Raw genomic sequence first — 17,575 nt, forward strand, 5'->3', positions numbered from 1 at the left:
AGGATTCTGGGCACACACACATATGCATGCTCAGTTTTTAGGCTGCTAGTGCCAGGACTCAAACCTGGTCAGTCATGTGGCGTCTGGTTTCCTCTATGCACTGCTTAGCCACTGTGCTATAGGACCAGCTCTGATCTGGGATTTTGAATTTCGATTTCCACTCAGTGTTTGAACAAAGGTTTTTGCTTTCATCCAATTCTAGAAATTCCTCAGGTACTGGTTCGCTGATGGATGGATGATGCCTTTCCTTGTTCTCCATTGCATATTCCACTTCAGTGGGATTTGAGAAGACAAACATGACCATGATTTTAGCTCAGTTACCCATGTTGAAACTAGAACCCTAGTGTTTTCAGAGATACAGCATTGTTTCACCGGAAGGGCAAAGACTGATTGGGAGACACAGAGGAGATACGTTAGATCTGTTACCAGCCTGGCAGCTAACTTTCTCTCAAGAGCAGTTTTTAATGAAGAATCATTTCATAAGAATGATAAAGGGTTATGCTGAAAAATGCACGGGTGGTGGTGTTCAGCTTGACTCAGTAGTAAGTGACTTGCATGAGGGTTCCCACGCCTATCTTAGCAAAAATGCATCTTGTCACAGAAAAGGGTGTTGATGCTGCTGAGGACAGTTAAAATCATGAGTACTGGGGGCAGCAGGTGGCATGGTGATTAAGGTGCTGGATTCCTACATGGCCGACTGCAATCTGAGTCCCAAGCCCAGTGGTTTGAAAATCATGCTGGCCACTTGTGTGTGCATCCCCAAAATCCTGAGAGAAGAACAGAAGAAAAGGGACTGAGAGATTGCAATGTGGCCATTCCACTTGGGGTGGGGGGTGATTTCTCACTTCCCTCTCTCTGTCTCTCTCAGTCTTTCTCTGGCTCAAGCATATGTGCCCTATGGCAAACACCAATAGATAAATAAATAAATAAATAAATACAGCCTAGCACAGTGCCTGGAATGTAGTGGGCATGCAGAAAGCTTTGGTTGAAGCTATGCATATATTAATGAAGGACAGTAGAGGCAGGTCTGGAGGGTGAATCCAGATGCTCCTTAGTGTAGTGGGGCACAACAGGAGGAGATAGGGGTGTACTTTAAATAAAGTAAGTCACTTACAGTCACCATAGTACCAGAAATGAGTTCAGGTCTAGGTGATTAAGAGCCTTCCTGGCTCTACTGTATGACAGGGTGGAGGCCTGGAGGAGGTTGGTCTATGTTCTGGATGTTAAAAGCAGCCATTGGATTCTGCGCTGCTGTCCAACCTCACTGAAGCCATGGGGCCAAGGTCCATGTAGCAGGTGATGTCATTACTTGCCGTAGCCCTCATCCTTCCCACTCCAGTGCATGCCTTTTGACCTCCAGAGCAACATCTGCATTGATTCCAGGGTGGGATTTTTCTGGCCACCGAAGCTCACTTTTCCCATCTGTGCTGCAGTCTAAAAATGCCCTCTGAGAGATATCCTCAAATCACTGCCTGGAGTGTGTAAGCAGCCCAGGCTCTTTCCCCCTAGTAGATGACTCTGAGGTATGTAGATCCTTTCATTCCCAGTGTGGTAACTGACCATCACTGACCACCTTCTCTAGGCTCCTTACCCTACTTGCCCTACCTGTTTCCTTCAGCTTCTAAATAAACCACTTGCCTTTGAATACTAGTCTCAGGGGTCGCCACTGGAGAAAACCAAACTATAGCAGTCCGCCCTGAGTCCTGAGCACCTGAGCAGTGAGTGGCAGGTTTCTAGAGGTTGAAAAATTCACAGGGGACAGGAGCTTCATTTTGTGTAGACCCTTAATAAAAAACAGGAGGAAAAAAGCCACTCTAGTGGGACTAGCAGATGACCTAATGGCTACATCATTAGACTCCCATGTAGTCGACTGCAACTCAAGTCCCAGACCCGATGGATTAAACTAACACCGGGCGCGTGTGCATGTATACCCAAGATCCCAAAAGGAGAATGAAGGAGAAGTGATTGCCGCATGACCATCCCCCCTGGGGGGTGATTTCTCGCTTTCTGTCTCTCTGTCTCTCTCTTCTTTCTGGCAAGTGCACACACCCTTTGGCAAAAAAAACTCTCAAAAAAAATTGAAAAGCCACTCTAGTTTCTCTTGTTTTAAAATATTGTGACTTAACTGCCAAATTATATTGTATAGCTCTCTGAGATGCCAGGGTAATTTTTAAGGTCAGCCGAAACTGCTCTGTTCAAAACCATGAATGATTTATACAAACATAGGAGAGAGTCTTCTTTGACTTACAGGACATTCCTAGTCCTCCTGACTATACCCCATTTCTTGTCGTAGCAGGCTGTTGGTTATTTCTAAGCATGGCCGGTGTGTTTTGTTACCACCTCTGTACTTTTGCTCAGTGGTTCCCTGGTTTGTGTTTGGATCTTCTTCATCACTGTACCAGCATCTGCTCCAGCCTGACTATCCATACTTGATTTCTGAGGGATGAATGGGTGAGCAGGTCGTTCTGTCTACACTGTGCAATAGATAAACGTAGGTGGAGCCATCACACTGACCTTTGACCTTTGCTTCCTTGCAGATATCTCAGTGAGCCTGCTGACCCTTGTGGTCACTGCCTGTGGTCTCGCTCTGTTTGGCGTGTCTCTCTTTGTGTCTTGGAAACTCTGCTGGGTCCCGTGGCGAGAACGAGGCCTGTTCTCTGGTGGCAAAGACAACCAGGAGCCTCTCAACTACACGGACACGGAGACCAATGAGCAGGAGAACAGCGAAGACTTCTTAGAGTCTCCCACTCCCTGCCCTGACTCCTCCATGAGGATCAGCCACACCTCCCCTGATATTCCCCTCTCCACCCAGACGGGGGTCCAGGAGAACTGTGCCCATGGCAGCCGAGTGCAGCGTCAAGTTACAGAACCAACCTCGTCAGCTCGGTCAGTACCACCCCTTCATTTCGGAATGCCAGTAGAAGGAACTCAAGGAGATAAGTAACAAAGCTGTCTGTTTTATTAATAAGCACTAGGTCAGGACTTGAGTGCTGGTTCAACCAACACAAGAATCTGAGTACCTGGGCCAGCGCTGTGGCCTGGTGGTTGTTGGGGCTGAACCCCATGTGGCTGACTGGGGTTGGAGTCCTACCCTGGTATCTTGGGAAACATGCTGGGCATGTGTTTGTGCATGCTCCAGATCTCTGCAGGGTAGAGAAAAGGAGAAGAAGGGATCGTAACCTGACCACACCCCTGTCGGGGTCCATTCTTCCTCTCTCTGTCTCTGGCAAATGCACACACCCTGTGGTAAATAAATAATAAATTAATAAATAAATCTGAGCTCTTAACCACCATTCCCTGCTGCCCTTCTAGTGCAGTGCGACTATTTATTCACCATGCTTCTGACCTAACCTAGCGATCCATCACTAGCGATCCATCACACATAGGCTCTCTTCCGACCCCACAGTGTGGCCAGAGGTGTTTATCTGTCTTAAGCTTTTGAGAGGCCCAGGCCTAGTTTCTATCTTTTTCCGTTGTCTGGATGTGTTGTGCTCTTGAGCAGCAAGACATAATATACTGCAGTGGTCAAAGGCATGGGCTCTGAAGTCAGATGAACTGGCTCTCCTATGTGCGTGGCATTGACGAACGTATTTACCTCTGTCCATGTCCATTTCCTCTTCCGTGAAAGAGCTATAGTAAGGGGACCACTTACAGTGGTTTCCAGCAGGCCCTGATAATGTGTGCTTTGCACAGGTCTGCACCAGGTAAGTGATCCAAAACATGAGCTGCCGTTTAGCTTTTAGTATTGCTGTTATCATCATCATTGTCCTTGAGACAATCATCATTGTCTCTCAAGATTCAGATGTTACACAAAAGTCTCTTTGAGGCTAAACAGCCAGTTCTAAATCATTGGCTGTGAAAACCCATTTTCAATAAGAGATTTCAGGAAAAGAGACTCACTTGGGAAGCAGCTTCCTTTAAAATGAAAATATTTGCTTGAGTGATAATGAGAGGCATCACATGTGCTATCATGTGGAGATTACAAATATAATGTAGGGCTATATTTTAAAAATCTTTTTCATTTGTTCTCAAGAAACAGAAATAAGATTTTATCCTTTTTTATGCTAATCAAGTTTATCCTGGAGACTCTGCTCATTCGTGTTATGTGGGATGGAATGTGACAGTTTATAATTTAATTTTTTTCAGAAACCTATTTTAGCATCATTTCCAATTCTGAATCAAAGAGCTAAACCTAAAATATTTCTCTGTGAGGAAATGGGTGGTTGTTTGCCATTTGATTTAGAAAAAGTCCTCAGATTTTATCACTAGGATTTCTGTTCAAATTTAAGACTTAAATATAACTAGAGCTCTTGTTTGACGCTGTCATGGAGTTCCTGCAGTGTTGCAGATTCATAATAAAATCCTTTCAGTACTTTGACAGTTAGGGCCTTTTAGGTGGTGTCTCCATTGAAATCGTTTCCTATTCCTTTCTACGCTGCATGGAAGTGTTCTGGCCTGAGTCCCTCCAGTTCAGGGCAGAACTAATAGCACCCTATTTTTATAAGATTTGATCTGAAGACTCTGCCAAAATTCAAATGACTCAGTAACAAGAATATCACTATAATTATCTCAATATTTATTGAAAAAGATGTATATTAGTACTATACATCTCAAGAAATCGAATTCAGGGCCAACCCAAAGGTCAGTGTTTAAAGTGGCTGGATCCTACTTGACTGACTGTGTGGTTCGATTTCCTGGTTCTAGTGCTTTGGAAATCATGCCAGACATGGTGCATGCTTGCCCAAAGTCCTGAGAGAAAAATGGAGAAGATAGGATTGTGGTGTGGCCATTCCCCATCTCCCCTAGGGTGATCTCTCTCTGTCTCTCTCTGTCTCTCTGTCTCATTCTCTCTCTCTCCAGCTCATGCATATACCCTGTAGTGAAATTTTTAAAAAGAGAAAGAAAGAAAGAGAATTCACTTAAGAAAGAAAAACTGTAGTTAACATCATCACTGATTTGTGGAAATTGGGCAGAAGGAAAAAAAGAGAATGAAGGAGTTATCTTTGTAAAATTCATTTTACGTTCAGATTTATCTTAGTTTCGGAGGCGTGTAATTAATTATCTTTTCCGATGACCCAAATCAGGCTTTGTAATATCTGTACTACTGTAAGAAAACTAAACTCTTTCCAGCTCCATTTGACCTAATAGTGACAATTTGCATCGTCATGCATTTGAAACATTCATAACTAAATTACTACTGACCTAGTTTTATGGGTTCTGTCTGGAAGTGCATATCTGTGTCTCATGGCCTTACCATAATGGTTTTCTAATTTTTTTTAAGGATTATGTTATGTTACAAGAAGACACACACACAACCTTTAACTGACCAAATGGGAAAAAAAAAATGTACAAAATGTTCTTCACTCTCCAAAACATTTTTAACATTTCAAAATAACATTTTTGTTATCATGTTTGAGGAAAAAGAAGATGCTCTCTGTGAAGATGGTTCTAAACAGTCTGCTCTTTTAGTTATTATTTCTTCCTTTCTTTCACTTTATGTTCTTTTTTTTTTTTTAATTATGTTGTATTGCCAGAAGTCATGTATGCTGGATAGACAGTGAATACTGCTCAGTGGAGTGTGGCCATGCCACAATATCGTCTTCTCCATTTCTCCATCCCATCAGGATTCTGGACATGTACACACACTTACCCATAGTAAATGGGTAAATGATTTTCAAGCCACAGGGACTGGGACTCGAACTCAAACCTTGGTCAGCCACATGGGATTGGGGCCCCACTATACAGTGCTGGATCACTGTGCTATGGGGCCAGCACATCCTGTTATGTTTTCAGCTTCTCAGTGCTGCCACTTTCTTATTGCTTCCGTTTCCATGGTACAGATGTTGTTGCTTGCTTTAGGGTTCCTAGGACACCTCCTTGGCCCATTGTGTGACTTAGGCTCCCACTCAAGGGTACCCTCATGCCATTGTGATTGGCATAGTTTCTGTCATCAGAAAACTCTACCTCACCCAGCCTCTTCAACTGGGGTGTGTTTGGCTCACACCAGTGCCTTTTTGGAACATCTTAAAGCTCAGCTTTGTTATATCTTCTAAGAATGTTTCTGGTCAGGATGACTTTCTTTTATTCTTCCAAGATTAAGCATGTTTAGCTCAATTATTATTAGAACCATCCAAAATTTCTATTAATATTTTTGTTCAAATGAAAGTTCTTTTGTATAATGATCTAAAATGTTGGGAATGTGAATATTTTAATTTTCTTAGAATTTTTTAAATACCAGAACTTTATAGAAGTCTATATAACAAATATATGGAAGTCCTTAGATCCCCAAAATAGAATGAATCTTAATCAGGATTGTATGGCCTTCCCATATAATACATTTCTTGATCCATATTCCAAGGTGAAAGTTCACTGTGTGTTTTTATGCTGTCTCAAATTTCCTATAGAGCCCTTTGATTTTATGAAAATTTCAGTTACTACACCACACATTCCTTGTCAGGTCTATTTGAGCGCTGTTTGATATTGCCACAGTTTGCTCCTAACAATCTCAGTCATCTACCTGGCTGAAGCCACCTTGCTACACAGCCCCAGAGGAGCCTGTTCACATGGACTCAGTAGGAGACCTTACCTGGAAAAAGCTAATTATACTTCAGTGACACCAGCCCCTCTCTTAGTTCTTTCCTGTCTCGAGACTGTCACACATGGAGTTCCTTTTTATTTGCCATTCTTGGCTCTTCTGCAGCCCTGATGTTCTATTTAAAATGTCAACCTGTTCAGAAAGGTTGCCGTGACCACCCTATCTAAAATATGTGTTCTGTCCTCCACTTCCTCCCACTCTTTTTTCTTTTCTGCAATTTATTCCATTCTTTCCCATATAGTCATATTCATTTTTTTTCTAGTTTCCAGAGAACATGTGCACTCACCAGAGAGAGACAGAGAGAAAGGAAGAAGGTACCCCAGTGGGAAGTGGTCATGCTGCAATTCCTTCTCCTCCATTTCATCATTCTGTTGGGATTTGGGACACTCACACACATGTGTCCAGCATATTTTCAGGCTGCCGGGACTGGGACTCAAACTCTGGTCATCCATTTGGAATCCAGCTCCATTAATCACAAGGCTGTGGGGCAGGCCCTCCCTCCCACTCTTCATCTCTCACATTGCCTTGTTTTAACTTCTTCACATTAAACTCTACTTCAAAGAGATTATTTGACTGTTATTCCTATCCTGTCCTCTAGACTGTAAGTTCTGTGAGCCAGAGAGACCACATCTGTTTCATTTCCCCCGTATAACCTTCCCCTTTTCCACCCGCATGCAGCTCCTGGCACATAGCAGACACTTTTTTCAAGAATACTGATGGAATATATTGGTCAATATCAGGCCACTTTTCTCTTGTTCTGCTGACAAGAGTGGCCAAGGGCCAAAAATTACAAACTGAGTAAGACCTGTTATGATGTGAGGCTGGTGGACTGCCACTTGTCCCATGTCTCACATTCATTCAGAGCCTCACATTTAGACTTTTGACCTTATCTCTGAATTAAGCAATCCATAAAATTACAGAAATACCCTGACAGAATTTAAAGAAGAAGATAATCATCACACTTTAGATTGGGTCCCATTAATAGCCACAACACCGTTAAATTAAATGTAATTTCTAATGAATAGTAGAGAAATTAAGGTGTGTTTTTGTGTGTGTGTTGAGATCACTGATTAAATGTAAACATCTAAAACAGAACATGTTTTGAATCACTATTAGTTACTTCTTCAGATTTTAATAAATGACACCTTCACAAATAGAAGTTGCCTAGACCTGTCTCAACTTCTGTAGATCCTGAAACTAAATGTGGGTGTGTGTTTTCTCCTCTGGAGTTTAATTATAAAAAACTAATATGTCCATGGTGTTCTTATATTTACTCTAGACACATGATAAGCATTTTCTCTGTGTATATTATGTCCTGGTATCAGAAAGAATATTTTATATTAAGTACTGGTATTGAAAAGATAGGACCTTGCTCTCAAAAGACCCACAGGATGGTTAAGGTTCTGGATCCTACATGGCTGACTCCACGGTTTGAGTCCTGGACTAGTGGTTGAAAATCATACTGGGCACATGCATGTGTGCCCAAAATCCCAAGAGGAGAATGAAGGAGAAGAGACTGAGGCATGGCCATCCCACCTGAGGAGTGATTTTTCATGTTCCCTCTCTTTCTGTTTCTCTTAGACAAACACATGCTCCCTATGACAAAATTAAATAAATAAATAAACAACCCTCAAGAAGAGCATCAGTTACACACAGTGATGTGCTCAAATTGTTCTTTAGAGGATTAGTCTAGATAGGCCAACAACTGTTGTAGTGGTTAAGGCACTGGACTCCCACCTGGCCAAATGTGGTTCAAGTCCCGGACCTGGCAACTTGCTTTCTCACTTTCCCTTTCTCTCTCTGGTCAAATTAAAAATAATAATAAGTAAAATTAAAATCAAATCATACTTTTTTAAAAAGTCAGGAAAGAATATATCAAATGCATACAGGGGACCAGTTCATTCCTGTAATGATAAAGGCCTGAACTTGGTTGGGAGCAATGAGAATGGAAGGGAATGGAAGGAATGGACGACTTCTCTAAAGCCACTTTAGAGAACATGTTGGTGAACAAAGGCTTATCTTGGTTATGGTGAATTGAGTATTTAAAATTGGCACCAAGACTTTAAAGTTGTTTAACTTGGGAGAGGTGGAGGAAGCAAGTGGTGCTAAGGTATGTCCACTTGTACTTGACCTTGTACTTTCACTGGCCACAGGTCTGATGCCTGTGTCTTCATTATCTCTCTCATCCTAGAAGCTCCTGAAACCTTGGCCAAGGAAGACTCAGATTCCTGCTTCCTCCTGCCTCTGTAATCTGTTGCCTGTACCTATTCATCTCCAAGACTTCTCCTTCTGTATCTGCCTGTAGTTCTCTCCTCTCCACCCCCTCAGAGAATTTCAAAGAAGGAAAACACTCTTCTTTCTATCCTTCCTTGCCTTGACCTAAACATAGAAAAGAGACCAATAACAGTTCTGAAGTCACAATATGCTCCTCTCTTTCTGCTTTTTGAATTCTGAAGCCTGGTTGACATGGGTACCAAATCAGGGAAAGAATTTGTTCAAGTTTTGCCTCTGAGATGGGGTCACTGAGTGTGGAACACATGTGCAGTCATCCATGGCTGCACTGGAAACCCTGAGGTGGAAGGTATACCAGGTCTTGTGAGTGCTGGCTCTTACAGAGGCTGGTATAGAAGGTGCAGTAGACATATGTGAGGAATTCAGAGTAGGCTTCTGGGCAGAAGAATTGAAGATCCCATCCTACTAGAGAGCTGAAACTTCAGTTAGTTTCTGTTTTGAAGCCTACAGCTTCATCTTGGAGGCAGATAAGGACGAGGCCAATTTAATGGGCAAGCCTAGCTCAAGAACCATCTCCTCCATGAAACTTGCCTGAACTAGAAGGCCTTTCTTTCTCCCTCTCTGCTTCTAGGGTTCGCTACTCTCTGGTCAATTCTTACGTCTTTCTGACTGCTGTATAGTTATCATGAGGTTATCTGACAATCATTTCCTTCAAGGCAGCAGCCACACTTTTGATTCTGCACCTTCCACTCCACTTGACACCTCGGTTTGCACATTTGAATGGGTTGAATTGCAGTAATGTCCTGTTTCTTAAGATAGGATGGACATAGTTGGCTTTCTTGAGAATAGTTTAGTCCAAGTTCTAAGACTAGAACTGGGACTGGTTAATTCATTTGAGGAAAGAAAAGGAAGAAAAAATCCTTTGCCTCTGAACTCCTGCCTCTCCCTAACCTGTGGCAGAAAATTCAGATTTTTTCAGGCACGAAAGCAGGTTTTTGACCAATAATGAGAAATCTGCTTTACAAATTTCGTTAACTGTTTTCAGACTCAAGCTTTCTCTAGCTTAAACCACTAGTCATCCAACTCAGGTCTGGGGTAGCCAAGTCCTATGTGTAAGTTCCCTTCCTTGTCTCTTCCATGACAGGAAAACAACCTCTGCCTGTCTTGAATCAAATCCAACCCAGCAGCCAGCTTCTCTGAAACAGCGTGAGAATGTGACTTATTTACAGAAGAGACCATCTCTCTACTCTTCTCAGCCCCTGCTTTAGGGGTCCAGTTTTACCTCTTTCCATTCATCGTGCACATTATGTCCTGAGAACGGCAAAATCCAGGACTCCCCAGACCTATTCAGAAGACTGTCTGCTTCAGACAAATATCCCCCCTTGCCACACTCACTCAATGTCATAATCAATGTCATGTAGTTGCATTAAGATTCTAGACCCTTGCTTTGTGTATTGCATTCAGAGTCCAACCCCACTGACACCGGTGCTTAGACCTCAGGTCATAACTCTGTATCTTTCCTTCCTTGCGCTTTGGACTTGCATTTTCTTCCTGCCTCCACTGGTGTAACCTATAGAGCTATGGAAATATTGATTTTCCATTTCCTCACCTCATCTTCTCTTCTGTGTCCCCGGGGCAGTCTCCCTGCTCTACTTTCTCATTTCTCAGCCCCCAGAGTTTCAGAGGTTATGCACAGAGGTTATGAGTTATCCTGGTTCTCTGGCTGTTCCCAACTCCAATAAACTCTATCTCCCTCCAGAAAGGAAATTGAAAGCGATTGAAATGGAGCCCCAGGGAGGAAGAAACTGCCATGCCCTGTTATAGTCTTTGCTATCTGCTTTAAGCCACTACCTTACAGTTAGGTTCAGCTATTTTCCCAGTTGTGTGATTTCAGATGACAGTGGAGGGAGTGTTGAGAATGAAATCCATCATGTTAAACATTTAGGTAGATAATAGCATTCACATCTGTGATTGATTTCTTAAATTTCATTTTTTAGGTTTTGCTTAGATGGGAAGGCTCCTTTTCTTTCTTTCTTTTTTATTTTTATTTTTTGTTTGTTATAGGACACATGTATATGCTAGAAAGAAACAGAGCGAGAGGGAGAGAGAGAAAGTGAGAAATTACCTCCCAGGGGGATGGTCACACTGCAATCCCTTCTCCTCCAGTTTCTTCTCAGCATTCTAGGAATACACACACATGCATGACCAGCATGATTTCCAAGCTACCAGATCCAGGACTCAAACCACTCAGTTGGCTATGTGGGATCCAGAACTTTAACCTCCGCGCCTCTTGCTCGCCTTTGTGATTGATTTTTAAGAAGAATCTTTGGCCATCTAAGATTTTTGAGCTTCCTGGGCAGTTGGGTTCCCGGGTGATGGGACTTGATTTGGTCTTTGAAATATAAATTTCTCCAGATGCCCTCCCCAGCCCACCCCCTTCTACTTGCCGGTAACCACTGTGATTAGGAAGAGCAAGCACGTTGGACTAATTTCTCTTCAGATTTTGTATCCTAAGAAAATGTACATGTAAAACAAAGTAAGTTCCACTGTAGCCAAATCTATGTATTTTAAGTTAAAATTTACATGATAAGCTTAGGACTATAGGTCAGGGCGACGACAAACCATTGCTGTGATGAGCCTCAAGCCAGTATTCAAAAAACTCCAGGATAAAGTGGTATACACAGAGTCTGCTCAGCAATCACCTGGGGAGGCGGGCAGGGATCAGGGTGGGTGTCGATACAGGATTGTGGTTTCATCACAGATCATTCCAGAGAAGGAGCATCCAGTGGGTCTTTTAGTATTTTTATTTTCTCTATTCACGATAACACATGCATGGGCATGAGTTGAGGGGAGCAATCCCTTTTCCCCTTAACGGGTTCTGAGCATTCCGCAATCCCTTTCCCCCTTTCCCTCATCAGGATCCTGGGCCCCTAGTGTATTTCAGGTCAGCAGGGCTGGGGGTCTGAACCCGCAGTTAGCCACGTGACCTCTGGCTCTGCCGTTTACTAAGTGCACAGAGGCAGCACCCAGAGTGGTGCATACGAGCCCTCCCTAGCTAGTTTCCACCATTCTTAGACCAAAGACTCAGGACCAAAATATGGGCCTTTTGGAATCTAGCTGCAAAGAAAAATCAATAGAGGAAGTCAGAGCTGGTAGCAGCTGGTTCTGGCTCTCCTGTAGGGTAAGATACTCGCTGCTGTAGCCATCCTGTCCACCCACAGTGTCCAGTAGGGTGAGATTCAAGTTTTTTTCCAGCTCTACGTCAGTTCTGGTTCTGGCCAAGGGAATAACCTGGCTGGGCTACAGGAGGCACCAAGTTTAGGCACTTAGGCACTCAACAGTATCAATTGCCCTCCCTCCCTGCCTGTCACAAATCATGAACTACAGAGACCTTAAGATTATGAATTTCCCTGTAAGAAATTAAATCACATAACCTCAACTTGTAGGCCACTTACATTTCGCACATGTGGGAGTTAATGTGATTGGGTTATGTCTGCTTCCTGTGGACTGTGTTGGCTATGACAGGTACGAGTGACAGCTCTGTGACGGTGTTCTTGGACCACATGGGTGATCAGGAGGCTATTTTAGGCTGATGAGCAGTGTTGAACATGACAATGTCTGTGATAACAGGGGAGAATAATTTCAAACCTGTTTTGGGGTCTCTTAATCCCACTTTTACATCTCTACATCATAAAATAGACTTAAGAAAGGAAAAAAAAATTTAAATGCTTACTCTGCCTCTCCACCTATTTGCCAGTCTCTCAGACAGCCCAGCTATTTCCATCTATCTGTAGTAGAGAGGGTATTTTAAATAATATTATGAGCGACTGCATTTATTATAATGATTTTGAACTCTGAGCTAAAAACAAACAAAAATAGCTATAAAAACAGCCTTCGATATGACAACGATTTATTTCAATTTATAAGGATCCACATAGATAAGTCAAGTTTTAATAAGAACTTTATGGAAATTTCTAAGTCAGATCAGTAAGTATACAGGGAAAAGAGTAGTCTCTTTCAGCAAATATTTAATTTGCAAATATCAGTATCCAGCTGAATCCTTATATGCATTTATAGTAGCTCACCTTTAATTTTTGTTACATTAGTGTTTGTTTCAGAAATAAAACCGTTCCTCTTGAGCATTGGTCACCCACATGGGCCAGTAAATACACAAGCCCAGTGGTTCACTTGCACTTGTCAAAGCAGCACAGTCCATATAAGCAGTCACATCTCAGCCTCATTCATTTTCACGGGAGCAGAAACTCTGTTCTTATGCTGAGATGATTTGATCGGAACCAGTAAGAATTCACATTCTTATAGAGCTATAAGCCAGTGACAGGAAGTTCTATTTTAAAAAAAATCTTCTTTAGACAACACTTAACTATTTTCTTTTCAGTCTAGTATATATACATAAAGGTGAGTAATTTCATTTCCAAAGCAGTTTGTGCAAATCTTTACATTATCCCGGCCAAATAAGCTTCTTTAATGGTACATTAGATGGTTTAGAAAGTGCATTAAACCTTTAAAGCTCCGAGGTCACATGTTAGGAAGTTCATTTCCTGATACCAAGCTTCAATTTTGAGCTTCAAGCCTTAGGGAGCGGCTTACTCACATTGATGAGCATTTTGAATTTAGGCCAAAAAAAAAAAAAAAATCCACTGAGCTAAGCGTTTAACAGAACTTAACAGTCTACCTCCATCCCAGACACAAGTTTCTGAAAGACTCCTAGCCGATGAGGTTATAGCTTTGTTCTGTCTTGCTCTTCATTCCAGGCATAATTCAATCCGAAGACAACTCAACCTGTCAAATCCGGACTTCAATATCCAGCAGCTTCAAAAGCAGGAACAGTTGACTGGAATTGGTAGAATTAAACCAGAGTTATATAAGCAGAGGTCACTGGATAATGATGATGGGAGAAGGAGTAACAGCAAAGCATGTGGGAAACTGAACTTCATTTTGAAGTATGACTGTGACTTAGAGCAGCTCATAGTGAAGATTCACAAAGCTGTCAATTTGCCCGCCAAGGACTTTTCCGGGACTTCGGATCCTTATGTCAAGATCTATTTGCTTCCTGATCGGAAAACCAAACACCAGACTAAAGTTCACAGAAAGACCCTGAACCCTGTGTTTGATGAAGTGTTTTTATTCCCAGTTCCTTACAATGACCTTGAAGCACGAAAGCTTCACTTCTCTGTGTACGACTTTGACAGGTTCTCTCGCCACGACTTAATCGGCCAGGTGGTGGTGGATCACTTCTTAGACTTGGCCGATTTCCCCAGGGAGTGCATCCTTTGGAAGGATATCGAATATGTCACCAATGTGAGTCTAGCATTTCTTCATTTATTTGGGGGGGCGTTCATGGTGAGCATATAAGTAGATTACCTATGCATTATTTTATGTGGGGAGCAACATATAACATTCAGGTCAGCATACATATAACTATTATTTTTGAACCTTCTCGTACCTTTCCAGAAACAGATCTTTAATGATACTCAATTTTGAAATTTCCAAGAATTATTCATATAAACAGTATTAAAGGATAATAGTCTCTTTTTCTACTTTCTGATTCTTTGCTGTTCCCTAATAGATAGCAGATATTATCTGTCCTCCTTACCATATTTTTCTTTAGACATTTCTTAGATTATTTGTGCTAAATGGATCCTGGAGTCCTATTAACTGTAGGGCACAGCTGAGAGACCATTGCCAGATGCTAAGAGCATTAAGTCAACCTATGTTCTCAAGTTAGCTTAATGGCATTTCCCATGATTAGATTCTCAGCTTTAACCCTCGAAGAGGGAGGGGATGGAAACAATCAATGCCACATTTTCTTTTCTTTTCTTCTCTGTTTTAGCTTGCTATAGAGAGTGTGCATTTGCCAGAGAGAGAGAGAGAGAGAGAGAGAGAGAGAGAGAGAGAGAGGGAGGGGTGTGGCCATGCCATAGTCCCTCCTCCATTCTCTCTGGACTTTGGGCATGCACGTACACACAACCAGTGTGATTTTAAAACTACTGGGTCCAAGACTCTTAACTACTCAGTTGGCCTTGTGGGATCAGCTGCCTTAACCTCCTCTCCATCTGCTGACCCCATGACACCACATTTTTAAAAGTGAAACACAGAATCAAAGTTACAAGGAGGTCAATCTGAAAAGAAGGTACACATAATGGAAAAACTAATATATACAGGCAAATCTAACCTCAAGCTCAGGAGAGAAGGCAGAGGTGCTGTGTAGTAAGTCCCATAAATCCAGATTTACATTTTAAATACAAGGTTGCACAGGTGATGCTTTTACCCCATTTACATCCTTGTCACTATCCTGCAGAGGCATATTAGCACTTTGGAAATATAAAGGAAAAATTGAACTTTCTCAGGTAAGTCTGGTATTTTGAATCTACTTGTTTCTTTTACTTGTCCAAGTTCCCTGAGATAACTTCCTTAGTGCATCTTCTCAAATACAGGCCTAGGCCAGTATATCTCTCTTTCACTGCTGCGGCATCTGAAAGGACCAAACACATGCGGCATCTGAAAGGACCAAACACCACTGTCCTTACCCCACTCAGACACCAATCTAGCTTGAGTTTGGAACTTATTTAGTTGGACTTGCTCTGATCAGTAAGGGAACACACAAAATCTCTGCCCAGTGACCAAACGCCCACTCTGATATATGCCCGTCTCCAGCCACTTCTGTGAACTAAGGATTCATCCACACTTTGATTGCTCCAAGAGACACCTTCTCTCCACATGCTACAAGGCACCACTGCCATCCCTGTCCTGCCATCCTGATAAGCAAAGAGTAGTGTGGGTTTCTTCTGGCCTGTGTCATGATGGTAAGTAAAGAAAAGAAGGAGCAGAGATTAGCAATTGTGGAAGCTAAGGCGATTTGAGACATTGAGAAATGCCTGGAAATGCTGTAACATATGGAAACCCAAAAACGGATACTAGTGGAACAAAGATTGTCTCCCAAATCCCAATTGCCAAAACCAGGAAGTAGCATGAGAAGGTTTAAAGAAACAAAATGGCAGACTGCTTATACTAAGGTTACCAATGGCTCAAGAATGAACCCTCTCCTTGGGGTATTTACCAAGTATTCTGGGATGTGGAAGCTGAGACACTGCCAGCTGCAGTGATGAGCCTTGGATGTATGTCTGATCTCTGGGTGGTATAGGAAGGGGCTGGCCACACCATCTACTCAGACATCAGTTTATGTTTCTTGACAAATGGATTCCGTAAACGAGGTGGAGAGGTTATTAGAAAGCGCAACAGAGATCCTGCTGTGAGTTGCCTCCTGGAGACTCGTGCAGAGAGCAGCACTGAGCACACAGTGGCTGATAAAAGTCCAGACAAGGCTGATCCCCGGGGTAACAGGTTCACTTAGGAAAGAGTATAAAGTGGCAGCTGCAAAGACCTTCTGGCCTGGAGATCACTGCCATTCAGCACTCTCCTGGGACTAAGTTTCCTGTCCATCATTGGAAAAAAATCGTAGACTTCCGTAGAGTTCGGGAGAATGTGAAATTTTTTTATCAAGGAGGAAAACCTGTAAGGCTAAGGCCTCACAATTCTCAGTTGTTTCCTCAGGTAGACAGGAAATCTTCTGAGCATTAATCTAGGCCTTTGGGTAGCCGTAAGGAAAGGTAGGTCCTGAGAATGGAATTACAGATTGTTCCATCATCTGCCATATATATTTTTAAAATCCCATTTTAAGAAGTTTTATTTGGGGTTGTTTTGACTGTGTTTCTTTGGATGTGACTGTGTATAGAGACTGAACATAAAGATCTGTGATTCATGAAGATTTCATTTTTATAGTTGTATGTAATGCAATATATGTCATATATACATAGAGACTAATGAATAATGAAATGAGCAGATACGAACCTGCCACTCAGCTGAAAAATAGAACACTTCAAGTGTTGAGTTGTTGGAAAAGTCGTGACGTATTTTTTCTGTTTTTCTCTGAAAAAAATCTGTCATGACTTTTTTCTTTGGGGGGGAAGAGGTTTTTGCTATAGGGTGCATGCGCTCGCCAGAAAGACAGAGAGAGACAGAAAGATAGAAAGTGAGATATCACGCCCCCCCTGTGGGGGATGGCCACGCTGCAATCCCGTCTCCTCTCGGGATCTTGGGCACGCACGCATATGCACCCAGCGTGAGTTTAAGCCACCGGGTCTGGTACTCAAACTGCAGTCGACTACATGGGAGTTCAGCGACATAGCCATTACGCTAACTGCTGGTCCCTGTCATGACTTTTCTGGCAACCCAGTACTTTTGCTGACTCTTAGGTCATTCTTCCTCATTACATGCCCTCTTAGTCCATTTCTGCCAAAAAGAAACCATTATATCTGAATCTGTTTATATCATGGTATATTTGCAAGACAGTAGGGTTTGATTTTTGGTTTTGCTTTTCATAGCTTTCCTTTGATCTACCTTTCTTTTTGGTCAGCATTGATGGTGGTATTTAACAATAGAAGTTAAATGGAGCAGCTGTGATTCATGTATTCTCATTGCTATATTAATATTCCATTTATTGTTGTATGACAATTTGTTTTTCTCTCTCTTTTGTCTTTGTTTTTAAATTTGCTAGAGGGTGCATGTGCTCACTGAAAGGAGACAGAGAGAGGGGAATGGTCACACTGCAACCACTTCCCCTCCATTTCCTCTTTCAAGATTTTGGGCACCCACACACATGTGCCCAGTGTGTTTTTCTAGCTGCCAGTTCTGGGACTCTAACCATGCAGTTGGCCATGGGGGATCCAG

The 17,575-nt window shown here is 42.3% G+C and overlaps 1 protein-coding gene across 1 annotated transcript in view; it reads left to right on the top strand.

Annotated features, from left to right (window-relative positions):
• The window catches only part of SYT9 (synaptotagmin 9), a 227,098-nt gene that overhangs the window by 71,151 nt on the left and 138,372 nt on the right, over positions 1–17,575 (top strand). Inside the window, exons 3-4 of the mRNA XM_006163438.2 lie at positions 2,538–2,886; positions 13,600–14,146. Of these exons, the coding sequence (XP_006163500.1) occupies positions 2,538–2,886; positions 13,600–14,146 (896 nt within the window). The remainder of the gene's footprint in view (positions 1–2,537; positions 2,887–13,599; positions 14,147–17,575) is intronic.

Source organism: Tupaia chinensis, unplaced genomic scaffold (assembly GCF_000334495.1).
Source record: "Tupaia chinensis unplaced genomic scaffold, TupChi_1.0 Scaffold142134_1, whole genome shotgun sequence".
Taxonomy (NCBI): domain Eukaryota; kingdom Metazoa; phylum Chordata; class Mammalia; order Scandentia; family Tupaiidae; genus Tupaia; species Tupaia belangeri.